This window comes from Thunnus albacares, chromosome 10 (genome assembly GCF_914725855.1).
Source record: "Thunnus albacares chromosome 10, fThuAlb1.1, whole genome shotgun sequence".
NCBI classification, from domain to species: Eukaryota; Metazoa; Chordata; class Actinopteri; order Scombriformes; family Scombridae; genus Thunnus; species Thunnus albacares.
The window spans coordinates 16062759-16079497 of record NC_058115.1 but is presented as its reverse complement, the minus strand read 5'-3'; the positions used below and the strand labels follow the sequence as shown (position 1 = coordinate 16079497).

At 35.9% G+C, this 16739-nt stretch overlaps 1 protein-coding gene across 1 annotated transcript; it reads left to right on the top strand.

Moving 5' to 3' along the window:
- Window positions 1-532: 532 nt before the first annotated feature.
- LOC122990448 (serine/threonine-protein kinase kin-29-like) lies at window positions 533-16330 on the top strand. Its single transcript, XM_044363815.1, has 9 exons — window positions 533-708; window positions 1160-1297; window positions 5624-5702; window positions 9977-10068; window positions 10189-10272; window positions 10396-10505; window positions 11356-11410; window positions 13822-14010; window positions 14908-16330. The coding sequence occupies exons 2-9, from the start codon at window positions 1175-1177 to the stop codon at window positions 15865-15867; spliced, it is 1692 nt and encodes a 563-aa protein (XP_044219750.1). The 5' UTR covers window positions 533-708; window positions 1160-1174; the 3' UTR covers window positions 15868-16330.
- The last annotated feature ends 409 nt before the right edge of the window (window positions 16331-16739 follow it).

Genomic DNA, 16739 nt, shown 5'->3' with positions numbered 1-16739 from the left:
ACAACTCTCAGAAGTTTCAGACAAGGAAGGGAGATATATAATGGTCTCAGGAAAAATTGATGACACAGTCATAACACTGGGTAGCATCTATACCCCCCCGGAAGTGATAAAAGGATAATAAAATCTAAGTCTTATATCTCTTTAGTAGATAGTCATACACCTATGAAAGTTAGACCATTCTTCTTGTATTTACACAACAAATAACATGATATAAGTTGCATAATGATTAGGCTAGACATTTCATTTACATGAATTTCAGGTTTGCCTCAGATTTGCAAAGGGGGCTTCACAAAGTCCACAGGAATGTGGATTAGTTTATGGCTTTGGTAATAAGAGCCTGTCTTCCATCTATAAGGTGGGAGTTGTTTTCCTCAGGTCCAAGTGGCCTTTAGGGTAATTTCAGTCCTTCTGATCTGTCTAGAATGTTGCATTATGTGACTATGTTTATTAAAGCGGACGTGATAAAAAAGTTTGACTTGACCTTACTTGACTTGTACTTTTCCATCACTAACACATTACTGTGTCAAACACAGTCCTTTATGAGCTCAACACCTCTCTGAAGGCTGTGATAGGATGATGCATTATGGGGGTGGAAACCTTAATTTTAAGTTTCGTTTCACTTCTATATATAGACTAAAGCTCACTCTTGGTTGTCAGAACAGAGCCTTTATTCACTGATCTTGGGTCACGCGTGGGTTTTGTATTTGGGTATGTACAGTTCAGTATTACAATTTAATATGGTATATTTTTAATAATGACAGTGAAAATCTGTATTTTATATTGTTTTTGTTTTTTTATCAAAAATAGATCAAAACAAATTGGTAGGTGAGGGTGTTGCTGGAAATAGTTTTTGCTTTGTAAACTTACTTATCTTACTTTGGATAAATTTGCTTTGCCATTGTTCCTGCTTGTCTACTATGGGCTAATACCTATTGCAGACTCAAATAGAGCAAAACTGCAAGAGGCAGTTTGTATTTTAACTTTCCATTAACGTGATTTCCATTTGAACATACTATGGACTGGGAGAATGTCAAAACAATGTTCCACAATTCTTGTCAAGGCAATAATATACTTTCTGTATATATAATATATAAAACAATAAAACATAATTCTGTTTCTGTGCTTTTCGTGATGGTTTGGTCATTTGTGTGTCATTAAGGAAATATCAGCAAAGATGGGGAATGAACAGAGCATCCTTGGGAAGAAAGGCTACAAAATAGAAGAATACAGAGAAAAGTCTGTTGTTGCCACAAAGGGAGATGATAAATTTCTCATAAAAAAGGTCGACTTACATGAGGTAAGTCAAGAATTCTTGAACTAACCTTATGCAGTATATATTCATATATGAAATGAGTTATATTCAGATTCCAAAATAGAAATGCAGAGTCTAATTGAAAATCTCATGATCAGTTTTTGTTTGTAAGTGAATTTTGAAATGAGACACCTATTGTAGTGACAAAGCCTGGCAAAGTATAAGCTCAACATTGGTCACTACAAGAGATCTGAAACCAAGCCATACTGGATTTTTGGTAAATTACGATGAAATGATAAATGATAAAATATTGGTGATTGACCATTTCTTGCTGAAATTCACTTTGTACCTTTGACTTTTTATCAAAGAACCAGATATTTTCTAACGCAGTTATTTTTTTGTATTGATGATTAAACCAGGACCACCCTTCTGGAACCAGGGGTACCTGAAATAGCTCCTCCAACTTCACATCTCTATGTAGTTGTTTAATAGTATGTTACATCTTCTACATCTATGTTATTTTTGGAACTAATTTTATTAAGTTCAAAACATAAAAAATATGGCATTGAGTATCACCTAAAATCAATATAACAATTAAATGTCACATTTACCTCAGTAACGATTAATCAAACAATATCTTATAAAATACACCTGTGCACAAGATTGTCTGTCCTCAGAGTGGAGCTCTTATTAGTTATTTGTACTGAATAAACAGAAAACCCTGGATTATGACTTAGTCATATTAATTTATTATATTCACTAGTTAAGAACACTTTTAGGTATTTGTTTGACCAGCTGTCTCATCCGGCCAGCAGCTGTAGCAGCAGCATCTCCGATGTCTCAGCATATTTCAAAATAGGTGTTATTTGGATAAACTGACCACATATTGGGGATCTAAATGGTTACTTTCTTGCCTGAAAAAATATTAAAACTTAATAAAGTGACATTAACCGTCCTATTGCAAACATTTCAACAGCTTTCAGCCTGGCTCTGCCATTACTGGTTTAGGGCAGTGCTCCTTCTTTTTCCTCTCATGTTGGACTGAGGGCAGACTGAAAAAGACTATTCCCAGATGTTTCCTGTTTGTCTGGCGGCCTGACATTTTTTTGTGTCAATGATCGGAATAGGTCCTGGCAACAAGAGTATTTGCCTCTCCAGAGATTGTAACTGGACCTTTCGAAAACAACTTCATATGTAACTTTTCTGGTTATTCAGCTGTTTATTTAACCTGAAGTGCTCTGTGTATTGTTTGGTACAATTCCAGACGCTGTCACGTTTTCTTCGCTTCTACACTAGTAGTTTGAAAACATTGTAAAAACACATTTTAAAAACACTCAGTTCATTGTGGAGTAACTTTAAAACATACAGTTCAGTGTGAGGAGACATCAGTCATAACATCTTGAAGCTCATTATCTCATCTCAAACTAAAACTGATTTGAAAAGTAAAGATTAAAAATGATTGCTTATGTTAGGATAGGATATAGGCCTATATATTCAAATAGGGGTATTAATTATCGGAATTATTGAGCTGAATCATGAGGTGAGGTTTTAGGAAAATTAGAGAGGAAAATGGTTCAAAGGTCAAAAGGGAGAAAATCACCATTGAAACACAGTCTAGTAGGCTTAATGGGAGCAGGTGGGCTTAAAGGGAACATCAGTGAATTTATGGTTAAAAGACAGAATTTTTAATTCTACGCACATGACATTAAATAACAACTATATGAATAAAATCTATATATGTTGCACTAACATAACATGAAAAGTATAAATTGATCACGCATGATCTTTTTTGGTAGCATCCCCTTTAAGGTAAAAATGTTAATTAAAAAATAAATAAAGATACACATTTATTATATATTTAACAGTATAATAATATAAACTGCATACAAAAATGTAAACTATACATGTTTATCATGCTTTATGTCATTGCAATGAACCATACTTTGCAGCTACTGTATTGATGCAGCATGTGGTCTGTTTGCTGGCATGCTAAAACTCAAGTGATTCAAGTAATATCCTAACATATGTCTTATTCAAAACACTAATCTCTTAAATTTTGATAACAAATGAGTATTTATCAAAAACAGGAGTTTTCGTTGCGAATCCATTGATACAGGTTTGAAAGTGGTCTGACTTATAGTTTAGACGTCAGATACCTCAGTTTGGCACAAAGTCCAGTCCAGTCACAATGCCCAGAGATTGCCTCCCCATTGGTTTACATTGTAAGGTGCGATGTGGCACTCCAACTTTAGGGGCTTACAAAATCTAAACGTTCGAGTTATTACAAAGTTTTTAACAACTTTTGTTCAGCACAGTGTCATAAGTCAGGAAGTCAAGTTTGAAGCCGATACCATTAACGCCCTAGGAGGAGATAGCGTTTGTTCGGGGTCCAAAATTGGGGAAAAGTCGCACTTTCATGTGTGTATTGCGGACTTCCTGTTGGATTTAGGTCAGGGGTGTCAGTATATGATTTGTAGGTCTTGATGAGACGAATAATTGAGTTTTGGTTCAATCTTTCTACGACATTCCTACAGGCCTTGACGGCCATATTAGATACATAGGTGGCGCTCTCAAGCACATTTTGGCACTTTGGGGGTTAATTTTTACATTTTATCAAATTTTTCACCAGACCTGATGTGCTTGCCAAATTTGGTGAGTGTTTGAGCCTGTTTAGGGGGTCAAATTTAGGGTTGAAGAGGCGGAACAATAAAGAAAGAAAGAAAGAAACAGAACAGATACAAGAGGGTCTTCGCCCCTTTGGGGCTCAGGCCCTAATTATTAAATTCTTATTGACATTGTGGGTATATGTGATGTGCTGTTGTGTTTAGCTTTGTATTTTGTATTTTTTATGGTGTGTTCTGTGTGGTTTTTTTTAGGGACCGAGCCCAAAAGGCAGAGCACTACTGTAAAACAGTAGTCCTCACCTAAGGCGTTTGTTTGTTTGTTTCTTTCTTTCTTTCTTATTACGCCACTTAAACCCTAAATTTGATCCCCTAAACATGCTCAAAAACTCACCAAATTTGGCACGCACATCAGGTCTGGTGGAAAATTTGATAAAATGTAAAAATTAACCCCTAAAGTGCCAAAATGTGCTTGAGAGCGCCACCTATGTAAATAAAATGGCCGCCACAGCCCATAGGAATCTCGTAGAGAGATCAAACCAAAACTCAATTATTCATCTCATCAAGACCTACAAATCATATGCTGACAACCCTGACCTAAATCCAACAGGAAGTCTGCAATCTCAATTTCAAAATAAGACTTTGACCCAATTTTGGACCCAGAACAAACGCTGTCTCCTCCGCGGGCTTTAATGGTATCGGCTTCAAACTTTTATACATGACTTATGACACTGTGCTGAAAAAAAGTTGTTAAAACTTTGTAATAACTCAAACAGTTTGGATTTTATAAGCCCTGAAAGTTGTAGTGCCAAATCACCCTTACAATGTAAACCGATGGGGAGACAATCTATAGGCATGAACTTTGTGTCAAACTGAGGCTTCTGACGTCTAAACTATAAGTCTGACCACTTTCAAACCTGTATCAATGGATTCGCAACAAAATTTCCTACTAAAATATGATTTTTAATGTTAGATTTGGCCAAAGTAATGGGATTTATGAGGATATTTCACAAAAGGTGTACTCAAAAATCCTCCTCTCTAACTGCTCCTAGTGATGTCACTCCCTCAGTGCTGTGAAACATTCCGCAACACACACTCATTATAAAATCACAGGAGGAGCAAGAAAAAACTTTAAAACTCACACTCTAATATCTCAAAAACAATAAAAGATAGAAAACGAATGAAAATTCAAGATTTGTAGGTCAAAGTCTTGTGACTCATTTAAAGTTCAAATTAAGTTTGTATCTAAAGCTATGTGGAAGCAGCAAATGATCAAAAAGATGTGTGTTCGCTCACACTCTCCATTCAAATATATGAGTATTTTTCTGTGTCCTGCTGCAGTTACTCATTGTCTTTACACACCTGACAGTACACATTTCAATCAAACTTTCAAAATAAAAGCACACCACACTTGTAAGAAATATCTCTCATTTTTAAAAAGCAAAATGATCTGATCCCGACGGGCCAGAGTGCGAGGTCCCGACCAACGCTGCTTGCAGCTTTAATTGTTTTTGGGGTTTTTTTTGTTGTTTTTTTTCTTTGTACTTTTTGTTGTTGTGCTGTTGTATGTTTTGATTGTGGGGGACAACGGATTTAAATTAGCTTTGAGCTAACTTCGGTGCAGTGCATCTTTAATGTTTAAAACTGCAATAAATCATAAATCATAAATCATCAATAAATCAAATCAAATACAACTTTGACCTGTCTGCTGCCATTCTGACTGCCAGGCCATTGCCTTTTTTTTTTACAGACAGATCTAATCTCAGAGATAGAAACCCTGAACAAAACAAACCATCCCCATATTGTGAGCAGCAAGAACTCCTTTGAAGGTAAGTTTTGACAAATCTGCTTCATGTTTATGCTCTGCTTAATGTTGTTAAAGGTTATGTCTGTTTGTGCACAAACAGATTGCACATAGTACCATAGTTGTTCAGGGTTTATGGGAAATAGTGTTTATAAAAGGCTGCTAAAATCCAGTTCATCCAATACACAATGAAATTTCATAATTTTTCAAAAAACATATATTGGCTCTATGTTGAAAAGTTCAACAAACTATAGTTAGTTAGATTTTTTAGCAATTTACTTTATCATAAATGTCAACTTGATTTTAAAGATTTTTGAGGTTTTCTTACTTCTGGAATAGAACTCCAATATTCTGGTTTCATTTCTGTTTACTATATGGTCAAACATGGGGAATAGTCACAATACCAAATTTTACAAATAGTTGCAAACCACTAATTTGAAGGACTGGCAGGTGTTGTGGAGTCTGTCAGCACTATTTGCTGTATTTCTGACACTTGCAGCTTCTTCTAAAAATAGATGCATTTTAAAAAAAATAAATTAGTGTAAACAATTTAATTAAAAATGGAAGCTTGCTAAGTGCTAACAACAACTCAACAGTGAGCTCAGAGGAAAGTACACAGCAAACTGAAGAAAATTAAATTTCTGATGTTACTGAAAACCTTCACAAATCTCACTTAATGAAGCGTTAATTTAACTCTGATGTGAGTGAAATCCATTTGATTTAACTTTTGTCAACATTTAGTTGGTTTGCTGTTAAAAATTCAGTATTAAAGTTGTTTTCTGTAGATTAACTCCAACAGTGTTATAATGTAGTAGTAACACCAAGGGCCCTATTTTCCGGCCAGTGCAAAGCCAGCACGGAGGCAAACATAGTCTTTATGCAATTTTCCTCAGGTGCAAGTCTATTTCTTTATGCATCTGTGCCTGTTTGGTAATTTCCTTGCACTAAATGAACAGATTTGCACAATACTGTCCTCACAATGAGTAGTCTTTATCCAAAGTTAGACAGTTAGCTAACAGTCTGCCGTCCTCCAATAGACACAAGTCATAACTTTCCTTGCATGTTTAATGAAGATCCACATTTACTGTAAAACTGCGAAGTGCAAACACAAATCAGAATCTGAGCAGTATTCAGAGCACTGACATAACTATGTAAGAAATAAAAAATGCTGGTTGCAGCTATGCTAGCCAACAATTAAGTCACCTCTAGACCTAATCTGCCACAAAACAAATACACAGGGAATATATCATGCATATAGTGTAAAGAAATTGGTAACACAAAATACTCATGTACAAATAGTGTCCAAGGCAACAATGTGCTCTCTACTCTGTCTGGTTAGCTCTGAAGGAAATTCCCTGTTGTGTAACTACTTCTGTTGAATGACTAGGAGGGGACACTGCAGAACACAAAAACTACTTTCACTCAAAGAGAGGGCAGAATATGTGCCGAGGTGGGAGGAGATGTGCAGCTGAGGCAACGTTTATGCATTAAAAGCTGCTCTGACCACCTGTTATTGCAAATGCAGAAGCAGAAAAATTTTTGGTGGCTTTAGTTGGCTTTAGTTGGCAAGCACACAAATGTCTCTTACTTTTTTTTTACTTTTTTAGTTTTCTTCAAGTTCTTTTCATTTACTGCAGATTGATATACAGTATATTGGCTACATCAAAATATTTTTTTATGTTAATATGAACAAGAAAGATTTGGATCCACATGAATGTGATACCTATCTATGGATAGATATCATCAATAACTTATTGGTTATAATGACCTCGCACTCGACACTTCACTTCCTTGGGTCTTCAGCAATACACCTACCAAATGTAAAGTCAATCAGATGACATACAAACATACAGCGACTCCTTCCTTTATAGTTCGACTATCTAAAGGATTTTTTATGTTAATGTCAAACAGCAATGTCACTGGACCCATGGCGGCTGGTGAGGACAGGGGAAAACCAACCCACGGCATCATTTTATTTAAAACTAGTTGGCTACTTAGCTATACTTTCTTATGTTCAAGTTATGTTATGTTCTTATGTTCAAATGCAGGGTCATGCAGACACCTTTAGAGGGGCAAAGATAAAAAGGGGCACATGGAACAAAATTTTAAAACACCATACACCAATATTTATGGCATAACCTGTTAAATTATAGCAACTCATATTCAAACAGAATGTAACATAGAATATTACAACAAACTGCTATAATACTATATCATTTTATATGCCATTCACTGAATGGCATATAAAATCAAAAACAGACAACATATCACATGATTTACAGTATACAGAAATATATAAAGTACCACAAAGCTTATAATGTGATACAGTTACAGATCAGTACTGGATACTAGAAAGACTGAACACTAAAAGCATTCACAGATCTAAAAGTGTTGGTTCACATCAAAAAGTATTAATGCATGTATTAAATACATGACTTACACACTCTTATCTATATGCATGACATACAAAAAATAGCCTACAAAGCTGATAATGTTAACACTGTTGTTACTCTAGTTCCTTTTAGTATTTCAAAAGTCTTAATTCTAGTCACTTTAAGCTTATTACTCGATATACAGCTCAGCTTAAACACAAACAAAGAAGAAATTCTCAGAAGCAAGCAGCCAGATGTCCTACACACTCATTCACAAATCACACAACATCAACAGGTGACTGAACAACCACTCAATTAAAAACTGGACCAATTTCAAATGAATCTGGCTCTTTCTGAGCCTGATTCAGAAAGAGTTACAGACAGCTCACTGTAACTCTTCAACAAACAAACTACTCACAGCACATTATATGATCTCTGCTGCATTCTTGTTAAGGAGACAAATTCACACAACAGCCACAGAGACATTTAACCGTCAGAGAAGAAATTAGTGACCAAAGAGACAGAGAAAGAGAAGCTGCATCTGATGTCTTCTTCTTCATTTAATGGAGATGAAGTATCTATGTCATAATGTCCCATTGCATTTATTGCCGTTAGGTCATCTTGTTGTTTGTTAACAGAACCTTGTCGCTGCTTGTTAACCAGGCTGATTTTATTAGCAACAATTACAAACAAGCTAACTCTCCCGGTTGTTTCATTTAAATTATGTTGTTAACTTTCTGTTGTTGATGAGAGGAGCTCACTTCAGAAGAGCAGCATGTTAGTCTGCTGTGTGTCCAACCTAGACAGCTGAAATCCATTCTCATCGTTAGCTTAACAGTCCTCAACAGTCCTTCCAGGCTGCTACGACAAGCTAAGCGTTGCGTTGGCTAACAGAAGTAGCTATCTACTGTTTGATGAAAAAAAGGGAAACGTAACCGCTAAACTGAAAAAAGGAAATTTGGACTCATGTTTAAAAGTAGTTCACAAATTGCACGTTATAATTTCCTTTCTAATATACTAATGTATGAATCTATCTGTGGCTTTACCGCATACAGTGGTAGAGAATTTCGAAACTGTCATTGGACCAGTGCAATGTCAATATTGCATTCTGGTTGTTGTTTGGTTAGAGAGGACATTCTCCCTTGGAGTGTCATTTTACATATTTTGGCCAATAACAGATTAGCATGAAAAAAATGAAGTACATTGAATTGATATAAGAGATCCCACCCTAAGGAGGACAGCAGGAGCTCTCCTCCTCTTCTTTCCTCTCACCACGTCACACAGACTACCCTTTTCCCTCTTGCCTACCCTGCAGGTGTCCCTGTTGAATCATTATGATTATAGAATTTGAATGTCTGTGTGCCATGACAAATATTGGTACATGATTTGGATATATGAATGTGGTGCATGTTTTAATAAAGTGTGTTGTCAAGCAAAGAACAATTCTCTTTCTTTTAGCGTGTATGTTCACTTTTTATTGTATTAGATGTGATTTTTGAGATAATTGTATAACCATTTCACATTTTACAGTGTTAGTATGGAGGCAACACCTGTACAGGTAACAATTACACTTTAGGGAGTTCATGTCTAACACTGCACACTAGTTTTGAGCAAAGCTAACACTGGTTAGTGTTGAGGAGTGTTAAATTTTAACTACTCAAAGAGTCAATAATTACTCTAATACGGTGTTAAAATATCAACACTTTAAAAAGAGGACACTCAGTGGTGTGGGCACACATAGACACTTTTCACGTGTTGAAATTAACTGCGATAGTGTTAATTTATATTAGATTGTTTTTCTGTGTATAAAATGTTTTGTATGTGTTTGGGAGGAGTATCTAACACAGGTACATAATGAAGATGATTCGCTTTAAAATGCTAACAAATTCTTTTCTTCTCCTCTTTTCCTTTGGTCATAATGTTGAAGATGAGAAGACTTACTATGTAGTGATGGACTACTGCCAGGGAGGGAGCCTTGTGGAAAAGATCAGAGAGAAGAGTAGAAAGGAGGAGTTTGAGGTACTCTTATGCAAAATGCATTTAAAATTCACATCAGTGAAATATACTTCAGGCCAGTCCATTAGTGTACTTATTTTTCAATTAACTGACAAACCTGCTACTCTATTATTTGTTTTCTAGGTACTGAACTGGATTGTTGAGATATGCGTGGCTTTGAGAACCATTCATGAAAAAGGCATCTCTCATAAAAATCTGATGCCAGAGGTACAATATATTTTACATAAACACTGATTAAAAGTGTGCATTTATTCAGAAAAAGTATTTTATTCAGATGAATACTGTAATGTTTTATTGACCTTTGGCTATTTACCTTTTCTCCTTTTGTAGAACATATTCCTAACAGAATTTGGAATTGTGTGCTTGGGCGGATTTGGAAAAGTCCGTGAAGAATATTTGGCACCAGAAGTCCTCACAGAGGGGACCTATGATGCTAAAAGGTAAAAAGGTTTGCACTAAAATGGGAAATTTACTTCAGCCACCCATCCGGTGTTTGTAAAGCTTGATTTGAGGGATGGTTACCTGTCAGCTGTCTGATATCTTTAGCTCTTCCATAGTCTTACCTTTTCTTGTGTGTTCATTTTGTAGAAAGGCAGCAACAAAACTGTTTATTTTATCAATCGTTTTATATATGTGACATACTAATCAAAGCATTCAAAGTAGGGTTGCAACTAAAATTATTTTTCATCATCGATTAATCCATTGATTAATTATTTCAGTTGATTGATAAATAAACAAACAAATTTGCAAGTCTTATGGTGCTCTCATATGCTCATGCATGGGTTCCAAGTATGCTGTTTGTTTTGATAAACATAATGAAAAATTATCTTCTGTTGAAAATTGCAGCTTGCAGGTAATTTGTTGCAACACGCCTCAAATGTTTAATGTTACATTTCTGCTGAAAGCTACAGCTTTAACAGTAAAATGTGTTAAACAAAAACAGCATTACTGCACATCTTGTTCAGTATCACAGTTTGCATTGTATCCTGTTCAAGCTGAAATTTGCACTGCGTACACATTTTTTGGCATAACTGGAAATGATACTTTTTTGATTTTGGATGGTGAAAAATCCAGCCAAATATACACGTTTCTCCAGCAGTAAATATATGTAATATTAGAAAAAACAAAGAAGTTGTGAAGTTTCTTAGTCTCAACTAATTAGATAATTGATTTCAGAAATTTTTGTCCAATGTTATTACCTGCTTCATTATCAACATTACATTTTTAAAATGTATTTTGTACTGTTATTATTACTACTAACATTATAATAACAATCATTGCTTTTTTTAGTGACATTTGGTCCGTGGGATGTATACTCTATGAACTCTGTACCAGTAAATTAGCGGTAAGTTACTCAAAGCTGCATGTTATCAAAAATGTACACAAGTAATCAAAACATGAATGAGATTTTAAAATATAATACAACTAGGCTATGTATTCTGTTGTAAAATAAAATAAAAACTAGTATAAATAAAGAGGATTCTATTTAAAATAATCATGGATATTAAGATAGACTAGATCACAGAGCATAATCCAAAGTCCTCGATATTCTGTAATAGTTTTCCATAAGGCAAATATAGACTTAACTTCTCTGAAGTGTGTGTGTTTAGTGGACTTAAAGAATTGACTTTAATGTTGAGTATACATCACATACAAACTTAAAATACATAAAGGGCTGGCCAATGGAAACCATATACATAATTATCTAAATTTAAAAAATCAACAATATTAAAATGAGAAAATTTGATATAAAAAATCGGATTCATCAAAAGAACAAATATACTGTCCATTGTGTAGCTTCCACACTCAAACCTGCATGGAGGTATGTTCTATTGCACAAGACTTCTTGATAACAGTCATTCCTCAAAGTATAAAGTCAACATTACATTACTGTCAAAGTGCTTGTCTCTTTGCAAGTTTCTGTACATGTTTGCGGCCTACAAATCTGATATACTATTGATAACATAGTCATAATGCACAAACAGCATTATGAATACTAATGCATTGGTTGAGTGACGCATATTTTTGCCAGTTTGGTGGTGCGGATTGGCTCTCTTAACAGTATTAAAAAACCCTAATCCATGCATCACCACTAGACAATGTCACACATGCTACAATGACTTCTATCCCCAGCAGCTCAGCTTTTTACGTTTTTTTTTTTTTTTAGCACAAATACTATGGTGAACTATCATGGAGGTATGAAAAAATAGATACTGCCCAAGCCTATAGTCCACACACATCTGACAGAAAACACATCAGTGATTTAGGGCCTTATTTTAATTTCTTTTTAATCGTGCAAGCTCAACGACCAGCACAAAGTGATAGGTCTGTGTCGGCATGTCCAAGTACACCTGCTATTTCTGGTCATGAATATGCAGCATTACAAGGGGCTAGTCAGTCAGTCATAATTCTACTGTATCTCAGATTCATTTCATAACTGATGTGTACAGTAGCAGTAGTACAGTAATAACAGTAGTGTTTACACAGTAATGCATTTCTGGAATAAAACATAAAATGCCACTCTTGTGTAGTGGAAACTACCTTTCCATGATAAAACGAATGTATTATTTCTAAGCATCAAGGTCAACCAAAGTGTCAAGGTCACTAATGAACTCAGCAATAATGACCAAATGGTTTTGAATATGATTAAAATACGAGGTGGAGTCTAGGAAAAAGCTCCACAATAGGAGGAGTTGTGAGAAGCATATAATATGATTTTTTCGATGATTTTTCATTAGGTTTTTTATCCCCGGATAGAGGTCGATAGAGTTTTGAGTTTAATTCTAAGTTGTGGGTGACCTGAAGATTTATTGGCCCATTTGAAGATTTTTCCATGACACTTGCTAAAAATAAAAATCAGTACCAAGTACCAAGTAATAACTGACCAGTGTGATGAGTGTAGAGGTGTGTGTGTGTGTGTGTGTGTGTGTGTGTGTGGTCATTTTGAAGAAGTTAGCTGTAGACAACAGATATATTTATAGATTTATAGATAAATGCACATCCAAATCTTATCCAAAGCACTTTAAAATTTGCCTCTCATTCACCCATTCACACACACATACTTGCACACTCATGGCAGCTAGCTACCAATCAAGAAATCGGCTGAGAGCAATTTTGGGTTGAGTGTCTTGCTAAAGGACACTTCAACATGTCAAAAGGAGGAGCTGGGAATCATACAGCCAACCCTTTAGCAAAAAAAGCTGCCACCCTGTTTATATACATTTAAGCGTTATTCCATTATTGCTGCACATTTGTCAAATTATTTAGTTGGCCCGTGTTGACAATATCACCAAAGTGGCAGCAAAGTAATTTTGCATCAGAAGCACACTATTCTCAACGCAACATCAAAGAATGAAGTTCTACAAAAACACCACACCTTGCTTTGTGCTGCCTCATTTTAGTAAAAATCCCTGTCTGTGTCTCCTCTCACACTTGTGCACACTGAGCTGAGTACCAAAAGACCTCACAGGCGGGCAAATTTCAAAGTCAAGAAAATACTAAATTGCCGCTGTTTGCACCGGTCATTGTGCCACTACAAAATAGGGCCTCATACAATAAATTCCACAATCAAATTTTCATGTCTACACCAAAAACCATTTATTTACAGTTAATATCTCCACTGTCCATATCTTTGGTAGAATCTTTCTTTCTGTCTGCATTTGAGACAAAGATGTTCATCTCAGGCATAGAATAGCATGACTTTAGAAAGTAATATAAAAAATATGTTTACTTTCTTTAATAATAATTCTCCTTCAGTTCTCAGCAGAGACCACAATCAAGCTCATTCCCAAGATAATTAAAGGTCCTTACCCATCTCTCCCAGAAGATTTCTCACCAGAGCTCCGTGAACTCTTGAATGATATATTTAATAAAGACCCTCAATCAAGACCAACAGCCACTGAGATCCTGCAGCATCCGATTATGATAAACTGTCTCACAGAAAAGGTATGACAATTCCATAAATACAGTATAGACCTGACTGTCTAAGAACACACCATACATGTCAAATGTCCTATTTTTATCTTGTCAACTTTCTGTTTAGGGCTGCACAATTCTGCTGTCTTTGCATTAGCAGCGATATCAACAGCATCAAACAGCTCCTAATTTCCTCCTAGATCTGAGTCAAAGACGATGAAGTGCATGCGTTACATTACAAGCAAAGCAAATTAGGTAGCTATCAGCGTATTTAACTACCAGTGTTTTTATTTAGGCTGTTGTTACACACACACAAACCCTGGGTGAGGAAATAGGAGAGTTGACAAATAAAATGAGCTAGAGAAAAACAAAAATAAATTAAGTTTTAACCATTTTATCACCCGATTAGCAGTAAAGATAAAAATAAAAGAAGCTTTTTTCTTTCTTTACCAACTGATTGGAGGTCCAAGAAAAAGTATAAAGCTTTATATTTCATCTTAAACTCAATTTTAATTATTCAACTAATATTTTTGTATTAATTTATGTAATTGACTTTTTATTTTGTCAGTTTTGGGACTCCATATAAGACAAGAAACTTGACTATTCTTAGATCTAGCGCTCCATGCAGTTGCACATTAAGCGTCTGGAAAAAATGCAATGTGTCCTTTACCAGTAATGGTTATATTGCTTGTTCTGTCTGCATGAATACAATACAGACTGCAATAAATAGGCTATTTCAAAAAATAATGTCATAAGAGAAAATCTTGATCTCTTTTCTGAGAGGAAAAAATTATGATTCTCATTTTAACCAGAATTGTGCAGTGCTATTTTCCAGGTAGAAAAAAAATACTACTGAGTAGGTATGTAGCTTCTTAATAAATGACTTGTGCCTCTCTTGATCAGTTGGAACTAATGCTTTTTCAATAGAGCAAAACAATGGTGAAAGAACTCCAGATCAAGTTGGACAAACTCAGGGATGTGGCTGATAGTTTGGAACGTGTGCACCAGGGCACCACCATCGGAAGTCTGGCAGGAGGAGTGATCGGAGCAGTGGGAGGGATTACATCCATAGTGGGCCTAATTCTGGCACCCTTCACTTTGGGAGCCTCTCTTATTGTCACTGGAGTTGGAATAGGGGTGGGTACACTTGGTGGGGTCACTGCTGGTGCCTCAAATGTCACAAATATGGTCAACCAGTCCTCTGATCGCAAAGCCATTCGAAGCATTATTAAAGAGTTTGATCAGAAAATGAATGCAGTTGTTATCTGGCTTGAGGAGATCAACAACAGCTTACAGAAAATCAGGAGCAGATCTGAGTCAGTTGACACTGAGGCTGGCAATTTGCAACAAGAAAACCTGTTCAGGGCTGGCGTCAGGGCAGGAAGGGGCCTTGGTGGCATTGCTGAACTGCTTCGACTAGTTCAAGTGATGAACATCGGCAAGATCGCAGCACAGGTATCCAGGGCAGTGCGTGTGGCGGAGGTAGCGACAGGTGCACTTTCTGGTTTATTTGTGGCAGCAGACATATTCTTCATTGCCATGGATGCAAGAGAGATACACCACATTAGACAGGCAAGGGCAAGCATGGAAACAAACGTACCAGTGTCTGAGACAGATGCCAGTGACTTGATGGCCACCTCTGACCAACATACACTATTGCCCAGCCCATTCATGCAAGAGGTCACGTCTGACACATCAGGGACACAGGATCAGTCTTCCTCAAATACCACTCAGATCAGATCTGAGATCATGAAATTTGTCATATCAATCAGGGAGACAGCAGATAAACTGCAGAAAGTCTTGGATGAGCTCAAAAGCATCATCTTATTTATCCATCCACCTCAAGATGAGAGGGCACTGGAACAGCAAGATATGGAATTAATGTAACCCAAAGGTTACATTAAATCAAATGGAGCACATTAAGTTAAGTGTAGGTACAACTAGTAGAAAGTTCTGATTGTGCTGTCACCTAGTGTTTGCTCCATGCTGTGTCCCCACCCCACGAAATATATAAATATATCAGTTGATATTACACTGTTGTGCAACGCTACATCACATTTGGGTGTGGTCAAAAGTACAACAGACCACAACTTACCATGCTAACTGTGAAGTTGGTTATGGTCAGAAGTGCAACAGACTTGAACTTTTCTACTTAGAGAAGTCAGGTCATCAATGCGTCTTTTCTGTAAAAAAAAAAAAAAAAAAAAAAAAGAAAAAAGTGTAAAGTTGATTTTTAGATATGAAGTGTGATTGTATATTTCAAAGTTAGTCTCATACTTAGATCCCTAATATCCCTTATAAACCAATCAAGGGGGGAACCTCTGATAGAGACGTTCCAAGGAGATTTTTTTTTAAATTAAATCAATACAAAATATGTGTAATCAGTGTCAATACTAATGAAAAATACTGTAATGTAAATGTACAACCTCCCTTCTATTACCAGATTTGGTTACCTTTAAGGTAACTATCATGATTAACTATTCTGACACTCAAATGTCTCATTGTCTAATCAATAACTTTACTCAGTTATTATGCTGTATAATGATGAATAATGATGCTTTACACTTGATTTGATTGCCAATAATATTTCTATTCATGATAGTACTCGTTGATGTTATGTTTATTGTAAGGCTAAGAAATGTATTGCTATTTCATGATGTTTCAAATGCTAGCAACCTGAAAAAATTAACATTTATTGTTAAAACCACACATGTAGTATCTTGGGCACTGCTGGCAAACACAGCAACAGTTTTCTGGCA